The following is a 22,552-nucleotide window of genomic DNA, read 5'->3' on the forward strand; positions in this document are numbered from 1 at the left end:
ATGCTGAAAACGACAAGACATTATTAAAGAAACTGAAGCAGACATAAATAAATGAAAATATATTCCACGACCATGGATTGTGACAATTGAGATTGTTACAATGCCTATACTATCCAAAGCGTTCTACAGTTCAGTGCAACCCCTATGAAAAATTTCAATGGCATTTTATTTTTACAGAAATAGAAGAAACAATCCTAAAATTTATATGGATCTACAAAAGACCCTGAATAGCCAAAGCAATGTTGAGAGAGAACAAAGCTGGAGGCATCAAGCTCCCTGATTTCAAATTATAATATATTACAAAGCTATAGTAATGAAACAGTATGCTATTGGCATAAAAACAGACACATAGTTCCATAGAACAGAATAAAGAGTCCAGAAAAAAATGCACACATATATGATCAATTGATTTACAACAAAGGATCCAAGAATATACGATAGGAAAAGTATATTCTCTTTAATAAATGATGCTGGGAAAACTGGACAGACACAGGCCAAAGAATGAAACTAGACCACTATCTTTTATAATATACAAAAATTAACTCAAAAAGGATTAAAGACTTGAAAGTAAGACCTGCAACCATAAAAATCCTAGAAGAAAACATAGGCAATGAGCTTCTTGACACTGGCCATGGTGATGTTTTATTTTTGAGTCTGACACCGAGAGCAAAGGCAACAAAAAGCAAAACTAAACAAGTGGGACCACATAAAAATAAAAAGCTTCTGCATAGCAAAAGAAAACCACCACTGAAATGAAAGGGCAACTAACCAAATGAAAGAAAATACTGTAACTACAGAACTGATTTGTAACTATGTGGTGACAAATGTTAAGTAGGATACTGGGGTGTTCATTTCACAATACGCACAAATATCGCATCATTACATTGTATACCTGAAATTAAAATGATGTTATATGTCAGTTATGTGTCATCAAAACAGAATTAAGGAGTCAAGAAGTATTCCTAACCTAGACTAATGATTTAAGAAGTAAAATAAAACAAATCACACACTTTTAATTTAAAAGTTTGCTTATATTTTAAATGTTGTATTTATACATTTCATATTTTTATTTATGTTTAAATGTTTGTTCATATTATACAAAAGACTATAAGGGAGAAATATTGTGGATAGATAACATAAATGCTTATTAAATGTAATTTAATTTATATGGAAATATCTGAAATGGCTGTTGCTTACCTGATTTCCATGGAGATCAAGTTTGATTAATTTTATACAATTTTGAAGTGCATGAATATCTGTAATAAAATTGTTTGAGAAGATGCATACTCTAAGAGAGATACAAGATTGCAAATTTTCCATAGATTTTAAATGAAGACCACTGAACTTCACAAAAACAAAATCTTTCTGATCTTCTATAATGTTTGCATTATAGTGACTCCATTCTTCATGACTGGTTAGCTCTTCTGTGATGGTTCCATGAAACATCTAGAAAAAAATGGTAAACTGCTATCAAAGCTTTTTCAACTTCCAAAACTAATTCTATATGTAAATAAAAATATTTGCTAATAGATAGTAAGAAAAATGGGTAGAAAAGTAATTTAAAAAAAAAAAAAAGAATTCCCATAAAACCTTCTATCTCAAAGCATCTTAAATGACTACTAAGATTTACATCTCAAAATGTATCATTGCCCTCACCAATAAACTAAATCAGTAAATGAAAAACCTCCTTTTTCCTAGAATACTTTGAGGATGGAATTCAGTGAAAGAGTTGCAATATAAACATCGCCTCTTGGCAAGACAACTGAAAAAAAACACAAAGAAAACTATACCGTACCATACTTTCTATAATAATTTTGCTCAAAAAAATACTGCTGAACAAAGAAATACATTGAATGATGAATTCCCAAGTCAGGAAAAGGGAATCTTTTGTGGGAGAGGCTAAAAAATGCAGCTAAATGAAATGAAGGTGCAATACAGGGCTTCAACTGTTATAAATATTTATTTCCTGAAGAGATAATTTGCAATCACACTATATTTATGTTCAATTCAATTAGGCAATTAAGATCTAGAATTCTAATAGCTTCAAAACTTGACTGATTAAGTTTGTCTAAAACTTTTGCATCAGAGCTGTTTTGCATAATTTTATATAGTATTTGTCATATATATGAAATTTCTCTTACTGTGGTTAATTTCAGCTTTCATAGAAGGCAGTCACTCAGTGATAGTTTAAAAGAGAATACAAAAGCTCCAGTGGCCTATCTGAGCGCGTTTGGTAAGATTAACCACCTTCCCCATTTCTATTTCTACCATATGGGGGAAATGAGAATTAATGTGAACATCCAGATAAACCTTTGCACTCTTTAAAAAGACTGGCTACTTTTTATGTCCTGGCCAAGGCCTACAACTATAATCTTCAAACTCTAAATATCACCTAAGGAATGCATCAACAGGCGCATTTCCTGGTCCCCATATCATATCTATGTCATCAGAGTCTCTGGGCTGCTGGCCAAGGAATTTGTAATTTTGCATGCCTCTAGGACTCAGCGGTGTCCAAACTTTTTTCAACGTTTTTCTCCAAGGGTCATATGCGGTAAAATACACAAGCAGTCGGGCCACTCACTCGAGGTGAAGTACGTATTGCCTCACCGGGTTTATTTAAGTAAACTAAATATATTTTTGGAATTTGCTGTGGGCCAATAAAAAATGGATTGCAGGCCGCAGTTGGCCCGCGGGCCGCAGTTTGGACACCCCTGCAATCCATGGACACATTGACAAAGACTAGCCTAAACTGTAAGTAAACCAGTCTTCCAAATATGAAGAGCCAGATATGGAATAAATAGATATGAATAAACGCTTACAAACTCATCAAGCTCTGTAGCTACTGAAATGAAGGACAATGTCTAAATGCATCCATCATTTGAACTCCTTATTTAGAAAAGCTCTTAAGAAGTCTTTCTTCAGGGTCTCCTTTGAAACACCTACTTTTCCAAAGTGACCTAAATGTAGGGTAATTCCAGTTTATAACAAGAACTTATGAAAGACCATATCTAAGGTACAAGAAAAAAATGATTCAAGACGGACAAGAGGTGATAAAAAGTTTTAGCTATAGAATCCAATTTTTAAAGTAAAAAACAATTCTGCGAGAAATCTGCAAAGTGACAGTCATATACAAAACAAACGTGTGTTTTTTTCTATTCCTTTTTTATAGTCAAGTGATTTTTTTATTTAATTACTAGATACTGTTTTAGATTTACAGAAAAATTGAGAGGAAAGTTCATAGAGTTCACATATATTCCCTCATACCCTATTTCACAGTTTCCCCCTATCAACATATTGTGTTAGTGTGGTACAATTGTTACCAGTGATCCAATCTTAATGCCTTATCAAAAGTTAAATTATTTAGCTCATAAACTCAAAACAAAACCTCTGAATGACCAACACACATCAACGTGGAATAGCAGAGATCCCATTTCTTCATATAAAGCTGAAGCTGACTATGTATTTCACACTTCTTTGGTGCATAAATACATATCAAAAAAACAAATAAACAAACAAGAAAACACAACAAAAATGAACTCATAGATACAAACAAAACAAAAAAAATAGATTGGTGGTTGCCAGAGGAAGGGGTGGTAGCAGGCAAAATGAGTGAAGATATTCAAAAGGTACAAATACCTAGATATAAAATAAGTAAATCATGGGTATGTAATGTACAGCATGGTGATTATAGTTAATAATACTGTACTGCATATTAGAAAGTTTTTAACAGAGTAGATCTTAAAAGTTCTCCTCACAAGAAAAAACAATTTTGTAACTATATGTGGTGACAAATGTTAGTTAGATGTTTTGTGGTGATCATTTTGCAATATATACAACTATTGAATCATTATGTTGTATACCTGTAATTAATATGTCACTTATACCACAATATAAATGTAAAATAATTGATGGATATGAAAAAAGGTAATGCTAACAGACATTCGTTAAGTATTGTATATAATAGCAAAAACATGATTCATCCTAAACGTCTTCAAGGAGAGTTTTAACTAAATAAAATATTGCAACACAGTCAATGGATTACTCTTAATGCCTTAAAACTGATATCACAGAGCACAGTAACACGAAAAAGTACTGATAAACAAACAAGTTATTGTTTTTGTTTTAAAATATTTTTCACTGCATTGACACTTGAAAAGGGTGACTTTTATGGTATGTGAATAATTTTTTTTAATTAAAGCTTATTGGGGTGACAATTGTTAGTAAAGTTACATAGATTTCAGGTGTACAATTCTGTATTACATCATCTATAAATCACATTGTGTGTTCACCACCCAGAGTCAGTTCTCCTTCCATCACCATATATGTGATCCCCTTTACCCTCATCTACCACCCCCCTCCTCCCTTACCCTCTGGTAACCTGGTAACCACTAAACCATTGTCTATGTCTGAGTTTTTGTTTCTCATTTGTTTGTCTTGTTCCTTTGTTGTTTTTGGTTTTTATACCACACATCAGTGAAATCATATGGTTCTCTGCTTTTTCTGTCTGACTTATTTCACTTAGCATTATAATCTCAAGAGCCATCCATGTTGTCACAAATGGTCCTATTTCACCTTTTCTTACTGCCCAATAGTATTTCTTTGTGTATATATACCACAACTTCTTTATCCATTCATCTATCGAAGGACATTTTGGTTGTTTCCATGTCTTGGCCACCGTAAATAAAGCTGCAGTGAACACTGGAGCATACTTGTCTTTATGTATAAATGTTTTCAGTTTTTTGGGGTAGACACACAGGAGAGGGATTGCTGGGTCATATGGTAATTCTATTCTTAATTTTTTGAGGAACCTCCACACTGCCTTCCATAGCGGCTGCACTAGTCTGCATTCCCACCAACAGTGTATGAGGGTTCTTTTTTCTCCACAACCTCTCCAACACTTGTTACTATTTGTCTTGTTGATGACAGCCATTCTAACTGGGGTGAGGTGATATCTCATTGTGGTTTTTATTTGCATTTCTCTGATGATTAGTGATGTTGAGCATTTTTACATATGTCTATTTGCCATTTGTATGTCCTCTTTGGAGAAATGTCTCTTCAGGTCCTCTGCCCATTTTTCAATTGGGTTGTTTGTTTTTTTGTTGTTGAGTTGCGTGAGTTCCTTGTATATTTTGGATATTAGCCCCTTATCAGAGGCACTGTTTGCAAAAATCTTCTCCCATTCAGTTGGTGGCCTCTTATGTTGTCGATGGTTTCTTTTGCTGTGCAGAAGCTTTTAAGTTTGACATAGACCCATTCAGTTATTTTAGCTTTTACTTCCCTTGCCTTTGGAGTCAAATTCATAAAACACTCTTTGAACCCAAGGTCCATAAGTTTAGTACCTATGTTTTCTTCTATGCAGTTTATGGTGTCAGGTCTTATGCTTAAGTCTTTGATCCATTTTGAATTAATTTTGGTACATGGTGACAGATAGCAGTCCAGTTTCATTCTTTTGCACGTGGCTTTCCAATTCTCCCAGCACCATTTATTAAAGAGGCTGTCTTTTCTCCATTGTATGTTTTTAGCTTCTTTGTCAAAAATTATCTGTCCATATTTATGTGGTTTTATTTCTGGGTTCTCAATTCTATTCCATTGGTCTATGTGTCTGTTTTTCTGCCAATACCATGCTGTTTTGATTATTGTTTCCCTGTAGTACAAGCTAAAGTCAGGGAGTGTAATACCTCCAGCATTGTTTTTTCTTTTTCTTTTTTTCTTAAGATTGCTTTGGCTATTCGGGGTCTTTTGTGGTTCCAAACAAATCTGATGATTTTTTTGTTCTATTTCTTTAAAAAATGCCATTGGGATTTTGATGAGGATTGCATTAAATCTGTATATTGCTTTGGTTAATTAAAATATTAATTCTTCATTTAAAAACATAAGTGAAAAAGTAAAGTAATGAAGAAAAATATACCAGGCTAACACTAATAAAAAGAAAGCTGCTGAAGCTATAATACTTCATACAGGACAGACTTCAGAGCAAGGAAAATAATGAGGACAAAGAGGGGCAGTACATAATGATAAAGGGACAATTCTACAAGAAGGCATAACAATCCTCATATCTGCAAGTTCCTAAAACCAGCATCAAAATACCTGAGGCAGTACTGGCATAATTAGAAAGGAAAACTAGATGTGTCCAGGATCATAGTTGGAGGCTTCAGCACTTTTAGAATACAATAGATCCAGCAGGCTGAAAATCACTACGAAAATAGTTGAAGCTCACAGCACCATTATTCAACTAGATAACAGGCATCTATTTATTACTTCATCCAACAACAGATTACACATTCTTCTCAAGCTCTCATGGAATATTCACCAAGACAGACCACATTCTGGGTCATAAAAGACACCTTAACAAATTTACAAGAATGGATAGCATACAACGTCTGTTTCAGGCCACAGTGGAATTAAACTAGCTATCAATAATAGAAGACCTGGAAAATCCCTTAATATATTAAGATTAAACAACATACTTCTAAATGACATATGGGTCAAAGAAGAAATCACAAGAGAAATTTAAAACTATTTTGAACTAAATAAAAATACACCTTTTCAAAGTATGTGGGATGCCGTGAAAGCAGTACTTAAAGGGAAATTGTGAGCATTGAATTCATACACAGGAAACATCTCAAATCAATTTTCTAAGTTTCCACCTTAGGAAACAAGATAAAGAAGAGCAAATTAAGTCCAAAGAAAGAGGAAAAAAGTAAATCAGTAATGAATATATTTTCAGTAAATAAATTTGCAAAAAATAATAATCCTTGATTATATTATGAAATATTTGAAGGTGGGGACAAATTTTGTTATTATCTCATCCCAGAAGTCTCTATAAATATCTACAGATTCTATACATATTAAGTACTTTATTTTAACCAGATCATACAAAGGACTTTTATGATAAAAAGCAACCAACTCCAAACACTCTCTGTGTTCTTTTTATCGTACCATAAGAAATCTTATTCCAAAGTATACATTTCTTCCTTATCTGTCAGGTCATTCAGAACGAACTTCACATTTAAATACTGAATCTCATCCCAGGATCCTACAAACATATTTTTTGGTTCATGTTAACATTTTTTTGTTTCATGTATTTTAATTTTTAAACCATTCTCAATTTTTCAGTTGCTATGATATGAATTCTAAAATAAATTACACAGTCTTAAAATCAAACCAGCCTTTCTCATATACTAGACTAATTTATATTTATGCTCTCTATTGCATTAATATTCACCTCCACCAACAGCATTTATTTGCCAGTACATAAACAATCATACTACTTTTTTTTTAAATTCCTGAATAGAACATTATTATATGATAGAAAGTTATAACTAGCCAAAGGAAAGACTAACATGTGATCAGTAAGTATAGGAATAAATATAGTACACCATTTTTCTATTTCTTTAAGAACTGGTGTTCTACTCTCAGAATATAATGTATGTTTGGTCAGTTATTCAGACTATTCAATTAAATAGTTTGTCAGATATCCCAATCATTTTGGATAAGTAGAAATTTTTCATATTTTGTTTTACACTGACTCATGCAACATTTATTTTGTTTCTCATTCTTTATTGCACATCAGAATAACTGGAATCACACAAATTCCCAGGCCCTACGTCATACCTACTGAATTTCATTTCTGCAGCTATGGGGCCAGATGATTGTACTGCCCACCAAGGGAAGCTAAAAATCATTGCAATTTATATTTCCTCCTCTACCTACTTAAAAGTCTGTTTACCAATCGCTATCAATTTTAAATATGACCATTAAAGAAGATTCCAGGCACTTCTGTTCCTTTCAGAATTTGATAATTTTACAAATACTTTGTGAAATGTACATACAAATGTGTATATTATCAAGTTCAAATAATATAATGCCCAAAAGGCAAATTTAGTGTTAAGTACAGCATACATTAGAGAAAGCATCACAGCTCCAATTACAGTTTCAAAGAAGTTCTGTAGTTAAAAAGAAATCACTATCATTGTCAGTAAACCTTTCATTAGCTTATGTCAACTAAAGTACTAATTTCAAAATTATCATACATTTTTAATCACACTGTGAAAACCATGTCACTATAAAATACAATGTACATCAATTATAAGTCTCATCCTTATTCCCAACATTTTACATTTAAAAAAATTAGTGGCAAAAACATGAAGGCAAACTATATGAGGTTATAATTAATAAATAACTAAAATATTGAAAAGTAAATAATCTTTATACTACGTATTTATTTCTTTTCAAAAGGATATATATCAAATATTTAAAACGAATTTTCAAAGAAATACTTTGCTATGTCAATGACCTCTAGACACCACACTCATTCACTGTAATTTTAGATACTTATGAATACAGATACCTTATTAAGTAAAAAATCTTACTGTAAAGTATATTAAAATACAGTATTAGGTTTGATGGTCTATATTGCAGTAACTTATTTTGTAAGCATTAGTTATGAAATTATTAAATAAATGACATTCTGTACCCTACACTCTAGAATTATCACAAAAGCTGCTAAGATTCTGATAAAATAAAATCATGAAAAAAGGAGAAAAATAAAGTTTTATTATTTCAAAAATCTTTCTGTAAGAATTATAATTAGTAATATTTTATATCTGTTTTAATTTAGAATGTCTGCAATATATTTAAGCCCATCATAAACACAGCAATTATATTTTTAAAATACTTTTTTATTTGGCCAACAGATTTGTTGAGTAAATCCTGTTTGAATAAAATCTTGCCATGATTTTACATCACCGACAAAATGTACTTTAAAAACTAAGGAGAGAGATTCCAGTAGAACAGTTAGAACATTATATATCTTCTGGCAAGTGAAAAGAAAATCTAGTGGGTTTATAAGTTAATATAAATAAGATTTATTCTTTGAAACATAACATTTTCATGGTAAATTCTGTGTGCTTTCAAATGACATAAAAAAGTATTTGGAACAAGAAGTCTAGATTCACTTGTTATCAAAGACATCTTATTCTTCCCCTTTAAATGTATTCACTTTCTAAAATTCAGAAAGCTGTATATTTATGTAGTTTTTAAAAAAAGCTTTTTTTTGAAAACACCAGTTTTCAGCTTTTATTTTTATTCCATATTTGTAGACTGTAAAACCACAAACCTAAAAAAAAAAAACAAAACAACTAAAGGGTAATGAGCCAGAAGATAGATATAAAAAAATGAAAAGTACTCAAAACACCCAGAAAAACATCTGCATGGAAATCACAACCTGTTAATAAGAAATATTTATCGCAGCATGTATCTGTTTTTTCTAGGCTAAACAACATAGTGATTAGCATTCATAAAACAGATTTTGCATAAAGTTGGATCATTAGTATACTTCTATTAAAAGTAATAAACAATATACTTACTTTCTTAATTTATATTCTTCATCAACTGCCCTCCTTAACCCCTGGAAAAAAAAAATCTCATGCTAATAATGGGACAAGTATACCATGATTTTGCTACGTGGACAGTCCATTTGAAATAATCTACAAAAAAACTAAGATACAGAACATAAAAGATAAAAATAAATTCATGAAAAGAAGCCGGGGTAAAAAACAAAAACAAAACACCTTGCCTACAGAGGAACAAAGAGAAGAATAACATCTGACTTCTCCTAGAAAACCATGCAAGCAGGAAGAAGGTAGAGTAAAAAACTTAGTGTTGAGATTCAAAAACAAAACAAAAAACCCACCACCTAGAATTCTGTATCCTGTGAAACCCTTCATACTGATGGAGAAATAAAGACTCTCAGACAAATAAACATTGAGGGAATTTGTTGTCAGTAGATCTGCCATGCAGAAATGTTAAAAGACATTCTTTAGAGAAAAGGAATAAAAGATAGTTGAAAAACTCAGACCTACATAAAGATTACTGGGAAAGAAATAAGTGTAAGTAAAAGAAAAATATTTTATTTTTCTTATTCTTAATTGATTTACCAGATAGTCTGTCAAAATACAAATAGCAAACAAGGTATGCAATTATCTATGCTTATGTACATAACACATATATTTACATATATATGAATACTTATATATGAGTGAAATTAAAGATAGCAATTATAAAAGGGATGGAAGAGAGGAATTAGGTTTATTTTGTTATTTTTAAGGTAGTTACACTACCTGGGAAGGAATATAGTGTTATTTAAAAATAAAACAAAATTAGTTGTAAACGTGTATTATAAACACTAGGGCAACCCACTAAAAAATAAAAAGTAAGAACTATAATCAATATACTAAGAAAGGAGATAAAATGAAATCATATAAACTGTTCAACTAAAACCAGAAAACGCAGAAAAAGACTGCAAGACAAAAGCAGTTGACAAAGAAAACTGGAAGCAAATAGAAAACAGTAACAAACATGACAGCTATTATTCCAAATATGTCAATACTCATTATGAACATCAATGTCTCAATGCGCCAATAAAAGTTACCGTTAAAGGAGACAAAAAATAAAAATAAAAAAGACACAACTATATGTTGTCTATAAGAAACTCACTTTAAACATAAAGATACAAAGATTGAAATAAAGGGATGAAGAAAAATATATTAATATTAGTCAAAAAAAACCCACAAAAAAACCCAGCATAGATATATTAACTTCAGATAGAGCATACTTTAGAGCAAGGAAAATTATGCAGGACAAAGAAGGGCTTTACATAATGATAACAAGGTCATTGTTCCAAGAAGAAATAACAATCAATAAAGTTTATGCACCTAACAAAAGAGCGTGAAATTATATGAAGCAAAACTGATAGAACTGCAAAAATAAACAGATTACACCACTATCACAGTTGGAGACTTTTCAACACCTCTGCATCAAAAATGGACAGGTCCAGAAAGGAGAAAATCAGTCAGGAAAAAGTTGAACTCAACAAAACCATAAATCAAGTAGATATAATTGAAATCTACTGATTATTTAACGCAATAACATGTACAGTCATCAAAAGCTTGTGAGAAATATTTGCCAAGGTACACCAAATTCTGGGCCATAAAACATTCACCAAGAAACACCAAATTCTGGACCACCTTAACAAAATTAATACAATAGAAATCATAAAACGTCTGCCTCAAATCACAGTGAAATTAAACTAAATATCAATAACAGAAAGATATCTGGAAAATCCCCAAAAAATATGGAAATTAAACAACGCATTTCTAAATAATACATGTACCAAACAGGATCTCAAGAGAAGTTTTAAATATGTAAACTAAATAAAAATTAAAATACAACTTGTCAAAATGTCTGGGATGCAACAAAAGCAGTGTGTGGAGGAAAATTTACAGCATTAAAGGCATATTACAAATGAAGAAATATCTAAAAGCCATAATCTAAAGCCCCACCTTAGGAAACTAGAAAAGGAAGATTAAATCAATTTAAAAGTAAGCAGAAGAAAAGAAATAATCAGAGCAAAAATCAATGAAATTAAAAATAAGAAATAAAAAAGAAAAATCCATAAACCAAGTTTGTTCTTTGAAAAGATCAATAAAATTGGTAAGTCTCTAGCCAGGAAAAGAAAAAAGAGAGAAAAAACAAATTGAAGAGGAGACGATACTACAAATCCCATGGACATCAGAAGGATAACGAAGAAATTCTATGAACAACTCCATGTACACAAATTTGATAACCTAGATGAAAGGGACCAATTCCTTAAAAGACACAATCACCAGAATTTGTACAAGAATAAACAGACAATTTTAATGGGTGTATATCTATGAAAGAAATTGTATCAGTAACTAATAACCTTCCAAAATAGAAAGTACCAGACCTAGATGTGTTCACTGGAGAATTCTACCAAAATTTAAGGAAGAAATTATACCAATTCTCTACAGTTTATTTCAGAGGATGGAAGCAAAAGGAATACTTCCTAACTCATCTGATGAAGCCAGCATTACCTTATACTAAGGCCAGACAAAAACATTACAAGAAAAGAGAACACTATTTCTCGTGAAAACAGATGCAGAAGTCCTGAAAAAAAAATTAGTAAATCAAATCTAACAATATACAAGGTTTGACAATTAGTTTGCGAACTCATCCTAGAAAAAGTGCTACATACCTCATTGCTGAATATCACTATAGTCACCTTCCAAGTACTCCCCTTGGGAAGCTATGCACTGATGCCTGTACCTAGTCCACCCTTCAAAGCAATTTCGGGACTCTTTTCCTGGAGTGCCATCAGAGCTGTCATTGTATTACACTTGATGTCCTGAATGTCAGCAAAATGTCTTCCTTTCAATATTTCCTTTATCTTCAGGTAAAGAAAGAAGTCACTCGGTGCAAGATCAGGTAAGTAGGGAGGGTGTTCCAACAGTTATTTGTTTACTGGCTAAAAACTCCCCCATAGACAGTGCCATGTGAGCTGGTACATTGTTGTGATGCAAGAGCCATGAACTGTTGAAGGAAAGTTCAGGTCGTTTTCATCTCAGTTTTTCATGCAGCCTTTTCGGCACTTCCAAATAGTAAAGTTGGCTAACTCACCAGTTAGTATAAACTCATAATGAATAATACCTCTGATATCAAAAATGGTTAGCAACATCACTGTAACAAGTTTGCAAAATTAATTGTCAAATTAATCATACATCTACCACCAAGTGGGATTTATCCCGTGTACACAAGGCTGGTTGAACATTCAAAAACCAATTAATGTAATTCGTCATTTCAACAGCTAAAAAAAAAGAAGAAACCACATGATCATATTAATAGATACATATTAATAGATATATATCCTGAATGGGCATGGGATTTGACAAAATCCCATGCCCATTCATGATAAAAACTCTCAGTATACTAGGAATAGATGAGAAGCTCTTCAACTTGATAAAAAATATCTACCACAAGTCTACAGCTAACATCATACTTAATGAAGAGAAACTAGAAGTTTTCCCACAAAGATGAAGTTCAAGGCAAGGATGTATCATCTTACTATTGCTTTTCAACATCGTATTGGAAATTCTAGCTAATGGAATAAAACAAGAAAAGGAAATAAAAGTGTACAGATTAGGAATTAAAAATGAAACTGTCTTTGTTCACAGATGACATGATTATCTACGCATAAAGTCCAGAAGAATCAATAAAAAAAATTCCCAGAACTAATAAGTGATTATAGCAAGATTGCAGGTTCAAGGTTAATACACAAGTCCATCACTAATCTATATGCCAGCAACAATCAAGTGGAATTTGAAATGAAAAACACAATATCATTTACACTAACTCCTCCCAAAATAAAATATTTAGGCATAAATGTAATGAAATATGTACAAGATCCAAAGGAGAAAAACAGCAAAATGCTGATGAGCAAATCAAAGAACTAAATAAATGGAGAGTTAGGAAGACTCAATATTGTAAAGAGGTCAATTTTTTCCCCCTTGATCTTTCAATGCAATACTATATAACATAATATCTCAGCAAATTATTTTACCAATATCAACAAACCAATTCTAAAGTTTATGTGCAAAGCAAAAAAGACCCACAATATCTAGCACAATATTGAAGGAGACAACAAAATTGGAGGAATTATACTACACAACTTCAAGATTTATTATAAAGCTATAGTAGTAAAGACAGTGTAGTGTTTTCAAAAGAATAGAAAGACAGATCAATGGGAAAGAATAGAGAGCTCAGTAATAATAGACAGACATAAATATAGTCAACTGATCTTCGACAAAGGAACAAAAGTAATATAGCGGAGAAAAGATTGTTTTTCAAATGGTGCTACTAGAAACAACTAGATATCTACATGCAAGAAAATGAATCTAGACACTGTAGGCATAACTACAGCTGTTGTGTGGAAGTCGTAAAGAAGCACATTAATTTTTCTTCACTTTCAACTTTTATTTTTCCTTCTTCATAAGAAGAAGCTGAAGCCAAATGAATAGTTTTGAACACTGTCATCTTTAGTATTTCCTATATTCTTAAAGCAGTAACTTCATAAAAAATATCCAATTTTATCAGACAGTTGTACAGGGAAGGTGAAAAAACTTGTTTTTTTACCTTCAGAAAAATTAATTCAAAAGTGATCTATGAGCTAAATAGAAAACTCATAGAAGATAACATAGAAGAAAACCTGGATGACCTTAGGTATGGCAATGACTTTTACATACGACATCAAAAGCGCAATTCATGAAAGAAATATTTTATAACCTGGACTTCATTAAAATTAAAGATGTATGCTCCACAAAAGGTAATGCCAAATGAATGAGAAGACAAGTCAAATACTGAGAGAAAACATTTTCAAAAGACTCATCTGATAAAGGACTGTGATCCAAAATATACAAAGAACTCTTAAAACGCAACAGTAAGAAAATAAACAAGATTTAAAAATGGGCCAAAGACCTTCACAGATCCTTCACCAAAGAAGATACACAAGTGGCAAATAAGTGTATGAAAGTTGCTCCTGATCATATATCATCTGGGAAATGCATATTAAAGTAACACTGATCTAGTAACTGCACACATATTAGAATGGTCAAAATTCTGAACATTGACACCACCAAATGCTACAGAGCATGCAGAGCCATTCCTACTCATTGCTGGTAGGAACGCAAAGTGGTACAAACACTTTGGAAGACCGTTTGGCAGTTTCTCATAAAACTAAACATACTCTTACCATAAGATCCAGTAATTGCACTCCCTGGTACTTACCCAAAGGAGTTGGATATTTATTTCCACACAAAACCTGCACATGGATGTTTATAGTATCTTTATTCATAATTGCCAAAACCTGGGAGCAACCAAGTTGCCCTTCAGTCAGTGAATGAATAAATTGTGGTACATCCAGACAGTGGAATATGACTTATCACTAAAAATGAAATTAGTTATCAAGCAATGAAAAGACATGGTGTAAACTTAAATGCATATTACTAAGTGAAAGAAGCCAATATGAAAAGGCTGCATACTATAGAATACCAACTATATGATTTCTAGAAAAACTATGGAGACAGTAAAAAGATCAGTGGTTGCCAGGTTTGGGGATGGGGTGAGGGGATGAAGAGACAGACCACAGTGGATTTTGAGGTCAGTAAAACTATCCTAACACTATAATGATGCATACATGTCATTAAACTTCATCCAAACCCATAGAGAGTACAACACCAAGAGTGAATCCTAAGGTAAACTATGGACTTTGAGTGAGTATACTGTAAGTTCATCAATTGTAATAACAAATGCACCACTCTGGTAGCAGATATTGACCATGGGGGAGGGGAGGATATGGATGTGTGGGGCTAGGTGTATATTGGAAATCTGTACGCTATTTTCTCAATTATACTGTGAACCTAAAACTTCTCTAAAAAGTAAAATTTAAAAAAAAAAAAAAAACTAAGAGAAAATAAAATAGAAATTCAAGGCAAGAAAGTTTTCCTTTTCCCTCCAGAAAGGTGAGAGGAGGTGAATGTTCCTTCAACAGGGTACAGGGTACAGTAGGAAAATAATAGTGAAGAAATACGTTGTAAACAAGCTAGCTAAGTAAATAAATTCAAATACAGGGAACAGTGAAAACAGATTTTTGCTTTACATTTCAGGAAAAGTAGGAGGAGGAACAGTGGTTAAACGGAGATGAAGCACAAAAAATGGAAATGATCAAAGCCCTAGCATGAACTAAGCCATGCACCGCGAGCTTCATGGTCCCTAATCCACGATCCTCTTCATTGGCTTCAGTTTCTTCTTATGAAGAAGGAAAAATAAAAGTTGAAAGTGAAGAAAAAAAATTAATGTGCTTCTTTACAACTTCCACACAACAGCTGTAGTTCTGCCTACAGTAATAAAAGCAACATAACTGGCATTGACTGTAAATGGGCACAAGGTCCTAATTGGGCGATGGCAATATTCTTCACCTGGACTGTGGTGACTGTTGCACAACTCAGTAAACTTACTAAAAAAATTATTAAATTGTTCACTTACAGTAAGTGAGGTTAATGGTATATAAAGTATACCTTAATTTTCAAAAATGTATCTCACTTTTCTTTATGGCACTTCTTCAGATACTCTCTATTATCCTCCCATAGAAAAAAAGCCCAAATGCTTCCACACAATATCATTTTTCAACAAATTATAGTTCATTTTGTCTGATGTCCCTTTTAAAATGTGGAATCTAAGGTATAAAACATATTACTTCCATTTTGTTTTACTTGTACAGAATAATGGGTTTACTATTTAGCTATATTGGCACATTTTATTTTGGTTGCTGTAGCTTATGACTGTTTAAAGAATCACAGTGTTTGACTATATTAAACATAAACTGAAATAAAACCTCTAGATTTTTTACCCCCTGCAATCAACCACCAAGGAAATTTACTCCCACTCATATAGCATGCATTTCTTTTTCATTTTTTATTTAAAAATTAATGAGTAAAAATTTGACAAAACCAAAAAGAGGAAAAACCAAAAGTCATACCTGATAATGTGGTATATTTATTTCCAGCACATTTTATGGGAGTAATCTAATCATATCAGGAAAAAATAAAACCTGTTTTTGTGGCTCTCCTTGCCAGGTCTAAAAATGCTGTATTTAATATTTTGTATGATAGCCTAGATTACATCATCCTGTTTTAGTTTCCACACAGTTTTTAACACTACCTGAAATGTTCTTACTTGGGTAATTGTTGATTTTACCTCATCAGTATGTACAGTCCCTGAGCATATAGTCTCTATTGACCTCTTTTTTATTGGGACCTCATCTAATGCCACAGTTTAAAATTAACTCCATCTATATACTGACAACTCCCAAAATTGTATCACTAGCCCAGACCTCTCTCATGAACACCAGACTCATATGTATAATGCACACAGGCAGGCACACACACACACACACACACACACACACACACTTGCATGACATACACACTGCATACACATACACCTGGTTATTCTACATGTCCAAAACCAAATTCTGGAGTGTCCCTACTACTCTACTAACATTCCTCATCCATAGCCATTTTCATCTCAATTGATGGCCATTCTATCCTTCAGGCCGTCACCCTTGCGTCCTCTCTTTCTCTCACATTCCACAGCAAATTCTATTGATCGTGCCTTCAAAATATATCCAGAATCAAACCAACTTCTCATCATCCCCACTGTTACCATCCTGGCCAAGCCTTCACCAAGTCATACCTGTTATTACTCTAGTAGCCAACAAACAGAAAACAAGTCTCCGTCCTTACCCCACCCTTCATTACAGTCTATTTTCACATTATTGAGTGATTTTTTTAACCAAGAGGCAAGTCACATCAAAACCCTACAATGGCCGTTGCACTCAGTAAAAAATAAAATCCTTTCTTTGGGCTTCTGTCACCTCTCTGACCTTCTCCCTTGCTATTAATACTTTCTCTTTTGCTCACTCTTACCTCACTCAAGTCTTCTCTATTTTCTAAACGTTCTTAATAAGAATGTATCGTTTTTATTAACCAAAAAAAAAAAACCCCATCTTATGCAATAAAACTATGAAAGAGTAATCTCCCTTTTTATCCAAACATTTTCTCTGTAAGTACAGAATTAAGTAACAGACCAAGTCTTTAGAAGAACAAACAAGTTCATGCAAAAGCTCTGGGGCCTCCAATGCCTATGTTCCTGATAAAGACTTTAATGAAGACAGTCTTCTAAAATAAATCAAATCACAGGGGGTGGTAAAATGACCTATGCATTTGGGATTGAAATAGCTTGCTATAAAATCTTCTCTCCACTACTAATTGTGAGATCTTGACTAAGTCACAATTCTGATTCATAAATTCCTTATGTGTAAAGAGGAAGCGATTCATATATAAAACTCATTATGAACTTGGTGCTTTACGAGAGAAATATTTATAGAGCTAACCTACCAAAAGCATGTCTAATGAGGCTGACTTATTCCCAGGAATGTTATTGAAAGTTCTTGATTAATGTGTATATATAAAAGGATGCCAGAGAAATAACTAAAATACCACAAATGTGAAGAGCCTGGTTGCAAAATTATATTCAACTTCCAAAAGCCAATGAAGTGAACTCAAAACTGAAAGGGGTGGGCAGGCTCACTCTCTAAGAACTAGCAAAGGCAAAGAAGCCACAAACCTGAGGTTGCTGAAGAGCATACAAATTTTAAGCCTTCATACTGTGTGTATCAGGACCTGGGACAGAAGGCTTCAGATGACCACTGGGGGAGGAATTAACTGTAAAGAGGTCCTTGGGAACTGCTCCTAGATGAAAGAGTCAGAAAAGACGAATCTTCGCCTTTCGAGACAAAGCTGGAAGCTAAGTTGTAGTTTCGTCTTCGCCTTAGCGGGTCAGTTCTAGCAATTTTGTCTCCCAACCGAATCACTCACCGGGTCAACAGATCTGCAAGGCCTCTGAGTTGGAAACAAGTGGCCAGACCCGGCACAGGCCAACGAATCGCTAGGTGGCGCTCTGCTGCAGAGACCGTTGCTAAGGAAACTGGGCTCTGTGCTCACCCCATCATGGTTTTCCCGGGGCAGGCCTGAAAGCTTCGGGGGCGTGGTTACGTCAGTGACGTACGTAAGGGGCGGGACAGGCGAAACCGGACCCAAGGACGTATTACATTCCAGGGCGCATGCGTGCTGTGCTGAGGGGCGGGATACCTGGAAGTTTTCAGCCAGCCGCGGAAAAGGTGGGGTAATGGATGCTCTAAGTGCCTCTCCAAGCGTTTCTCTGCGAGAAGCCACCCAGCGAAAGTTGCGGAGGTTTTCAGAGCTGAGAGGTACCAACGGAGGAACCCCAGCTCTTCCCAGAAATAGAGAAGGGGGGCCTTTTACGTGACGGGACATTTTCTGGGCAATCGGTTCCAGTCTGCGTCTCACCTGTGGGCCTAGGACACTAGCCCAGGCATAGCTAATACTCCTCTTGATTTTTTTTTTTTTCTTTTCTGTCACTGTGCTGTCTTTCCGTTATGCTTGTTTCTTTCTTTAACTTTGTTTCTAGTTACATACGTATACATATATATACACACATATACATACATATACAGAGAGAGAGAGAGAGAGAAGAAAATTATTAACATGACCAGTGAAGCTCTAAATACAAGTTAATGCATTTGGTTAGCTCTTTAACGAAAGTTACTTTAAATAAATCTAAAAGATATAAAGCATGGTGTTTGATCCTTATCAATGTGATTTTAGCCTTCTCTCATCCCCGTCCCCTACCTATTTCACCAATTCGTTCTGTAATGTGAACGCTTACTGAGAATAAACAAAATAAAGCATGAAGGAATTACGAATTAAAAATGAAAAAGAGGGTTTGTATCGAAATTTTTTTTAAGGGCTATGCCACTTGTCACTCCCTGTACAACTGTCTGATAAAATTGGTTATATTTTTTATGAAGTTACTGCTTTAAGAATACAGGAAATACTAAGGATGACAGTGTTCAAAACTATTCTAGCTGACAAGTCCTGTTTGTCAACTAATATAAACCCTTTTCATCTTGTTTACCAGTAAAGAAAAGCTTCCAACGGTCTACCAAAAGTTCAGTCTGTTTTGAGCATTAAGGAATAATTAGCGGCCAATTAGTATGATTTAAAATATTTCTAATGAAGATTGTTCATAAAGTATTTTTTCTCTTTTAGATCACTTGCTCCTTTTTATGGTCTCTAGGCCCATTCATTTAGATATTCTGAAAACTATGTGTTTTGAGTTCTGTAATGAAGAGTTCATCAGGGAGTTGGGAACTTTTCCATGATCCAGAATGTTATATCATACTCCATTAGCCTTTGTAAAATTGCGTGGCTCACCTAATAAAAAATAAAAGTACCCACATTCATAAACCGCAGCATTGTAGGAATGGATCCTTGGGTTGAATCTTTCTTAGCAAACCAACACTAAATGGTCCTGATACATGAACATTGCTTTTCAAAACTTGGAGATTCATTTATGTGTTCCTTTGTCTCCTCTTATTTTAAGAATTGAGGTAATCTTTAGCAAGTCAAAAGTAGTTTTCTTAATAAAGAAACATTACAAGCTCAGAATATCTAAATAAGTGGGCTTGTAGACCATAAAAGGATCAAGTAAAACAAAAGCAAAAAAAAAAAAAAAAATAGACTTTATGAACAATCCTCATTAGAACTATTTTGAATCATGCTAACTGACCACTATTTACTCCCTAATTCGCAAAAGCAGAAGATACATTCATGAAGATGATAATATTACCTCTTTCCTCTTTCTAAATACGTAAACCTGTAACAGATAGAATTCTGATAATATTTATCATTTCCTTGCTTCTTTCATGTAGGCAAACCTGTGGCAGCTGGAGAGTTCTGGGACATTGTTGCAATAACAGCAGCTGATGAAAAACAGGAACTTGCTTATAAGCAACAGCTGTCAGAAAAGCTGAAAAAAAAGGAGTTACCCCTTGGAGTTCAATATCATGTTTTTGTCGATCCTGCTGGAGCCAAAATTGGTATGCGTGTATGGTCCGATTTATGTGGTATAATAGATTCTGGGCAGAGTAATCATTGAAGAAAAGTTTTCCTGTGGTTTATAGTTTATAAGCTGTATATCTTCTCACCATAGTCTTTACAAACTTAAAAATTTTAATGTAAATTCTCTAGTTTTTTACGAATGATAAAAGGCATAGCAACTTTCTTACACATTGTGACTTAATATGAAAACTTTCCAGAATGTTATGTTATTTAAAAGAAAATTTTACTAGTTTTAATAAAATTTACTCAGATGATAAATAATCTTTTGGGCCTTATCAGGCTTTAAGGTACTTCCAAACTCTGCAGTTTCTTCAAAAATTGACATGAAGAGAGCAAATGAAGAAAAAAAAAATTATGCTAGACTTGTTGGGACTGCAGTACAGAATGCAAAAGAGTGTAATTGCTGAAGTATCATAGATATTTAATTTAAAAAATTCAATTTAAGTCATATTTGCTTTTTGACCTTACATTGCAAATAAAAATCCGTGCTGTTTTTGTGGGGCCTATTTTCCATGTAATATTTAAAACTGAAGCCCCTTGATACCAGGGTAGAGTATCTGTATCTGACATCGGCATTGTTCTAATTAGCCAATGTTTTAATCCTCACAACTGTGCAGTCAGTACTTTATGATTCCCATTGTATAGATGAGAATCTGAGGCACAGAAAATTAAATAATCTGCCCAAGGTAACTAGTAAATGGTAGTTAATTTAAGATATTTTTTAGGAAGTCAGATTCTAAAAACTTTTTTAGAAAGCAAATGTAACTTGCATATTTGATTAAGTCATATGGGACAAATATTTAAATGGGTTTTGCAATTTGTGACTCCAAATGAATGTATATACTTAGAGTTTTCTAGTGTTGCAGATTATCTACTTCATCATTTCTTCTTTTTGTATTACAGTTTTCAGGAAAAGATTAGCTCATTTCATTACTAATTTTTTATTTATTTATTTATTTATTTATTTATTTATTTATTTATTTATTTATTTGCCATGAAATGTGTATTTGATTCTTTTGCCTGTATTTTTGCTCTCTGCCTAGCTAATTACAGCCAAAAGTCATATCCTCAAAGTCAAAACCCCTAGATTTACCATGATCACACAATTCAGTAGGTTTCATGAAATAAATTGTGCTTTTTTTTAACTTTAAGGAAATGGAGGATCGACACTTTGTGCCCTTCGATGTTTGGAAAAGCTATATGGAGATAAATGGAATTCTTTTACCATCCTATTAATTCATTCTGGTAAAGTTATACTTTAATAATTTACATTTTTTTTCTTTTTTTTTTATTAGTTTCAGGTGTACAAAAACAACATAATGGTTAGACATTTACACCCTTCACTCAGTGATAACCCACTCCTCCAAGTCTACTACCCCTCTGACATCATACATAGCTATTACAATACCATTGACTATATTCTCTGTGCTATATTTTACATTCCATGACCCCACACAGAAACACACACGTGTGCATGTGTGTATATATGTGTGTTTAATTATAGTTGACATTCAGTATTATTCTGCATCAGCTTCAGGTGTACAGGGCAGTGGTCAGGCATTTACACAATCTATGCGGTGATCCTCGTGACGGTTTTGTGACTACCAGTTTGTACTTTCTAATCCCTTCACCTTCTCCCCCGTCCCCACCCGCCTCCCATCTAGCAGCCATCAGTTTTTTCTCTGTATCTACGAGTCTGTTTCTGTTTTGATTGCTCGTTTGTTCAATTCTTTAGATTCCACATGTAAGTGAGATCATAAAGTATGTCTTTCTCCATCGGATTTATTTCACTTAGCATAATATCCTTTAGGTCCATCCATGTTGTTGCAAATGGTAGGATTTCATTCTTTTTCTATGGCCGAGTAATACTCCATTATATAAATGAACCACGATTTCTTTATCCAATCATCTATGATGGTCATTTCGGTTGTTTCCATATCTTGGCTGTTGTGAATAGCACTGTAAACATAGCGGTGCATATATTTTTTCAAATTAGTGGTTTGGATTTCTTTGGATAAATACCCAGGAGGGGAATTGCTGGGTCATAAGGTAGTTCTATTTTTAATTTTTTGAGGAACCTCCATCCGGTTTTCCATAGTGACTGCACCAATTTGCAATCCCACCCACAGTGTACAAGGGCTCTCTTTTCTCCACGT

The 22,552-nt window shown here is 33.5% G+C and overlaps 2 protein-coding genes across 3 annotated transcripts in view; one reads left to right on the forward strand and one right to left on the reverse strand.

The window, feature by feature from the left end:
• LRRIQ3 (leucine rich repeats and IQ motif containing 3) overlaps window positions 1-18,416 on the reverse strand; it is a 147,083-nt gene extending 128,667 nt beyond the window's left edge. Inside the window, exons 1-2 of the mRNA XM_088791203.1 lie at window positions 18,040-18,416; window positions 1,198-1,446 (exon numbers count right to left, since the gene is read on the reverse strand). Of these exons, the coding sequence (XP_088647329.1) occupies window positions 1,198-1,446 (249 nt within the window). The 5' untranslated portion in view covers window positions 18,040-18,416. The remainder of the gene's footprint in view (window positions 1-1,197; window positions 1,447-18,039) is intronic.
• A 113-nt stretch (window positions 18,417-18,529) lies between these two features.
• Window positions 18,530-22,552, forward strand: part of TNNI3K (TNNI3 interacting kinase) — a 294,785-nt gene continuing 290,762 nt past the window's right edge. The window contains exons 1-3 of one of the 2 annotated variants that reach the window (XM_019743778.3): window positions 18,530-18,682; window positions 20,207-20,374; window positions 21,549-21,641. In XM_019743778.3, the coding sequence (XP_019599337.3) occupies window positions 18,601-18,682; window positions 20,207-20,374; window positions 21,549-21,641 (343 nt within the window). In that variant the 5' untranslated portion in view covers window positions 18,530-18,600. The remainder of the gene's footprint in view (window positions 18,683-20,206; window positions 20,375-21,548; window positions 21,642-22,552) is intronic. The other variant, XM_088791202.1, reaches the window with a different exon arrangement.

Source organism: Rhinolophus sinicus, chromosome 14 (genome assembly GCF_057876585.1).
Source record: "Rhinolophus sinicus isolate RSI-liver-muscle chromosome 14, RSI-T2T, whole genome shotgun sequence".
NCBI lineage: Eukaryota > Metazoa > Chordata > Mammalia > Chiroptera > Rhinolophidae > Rhinolophus > Rhinolophus sinicus.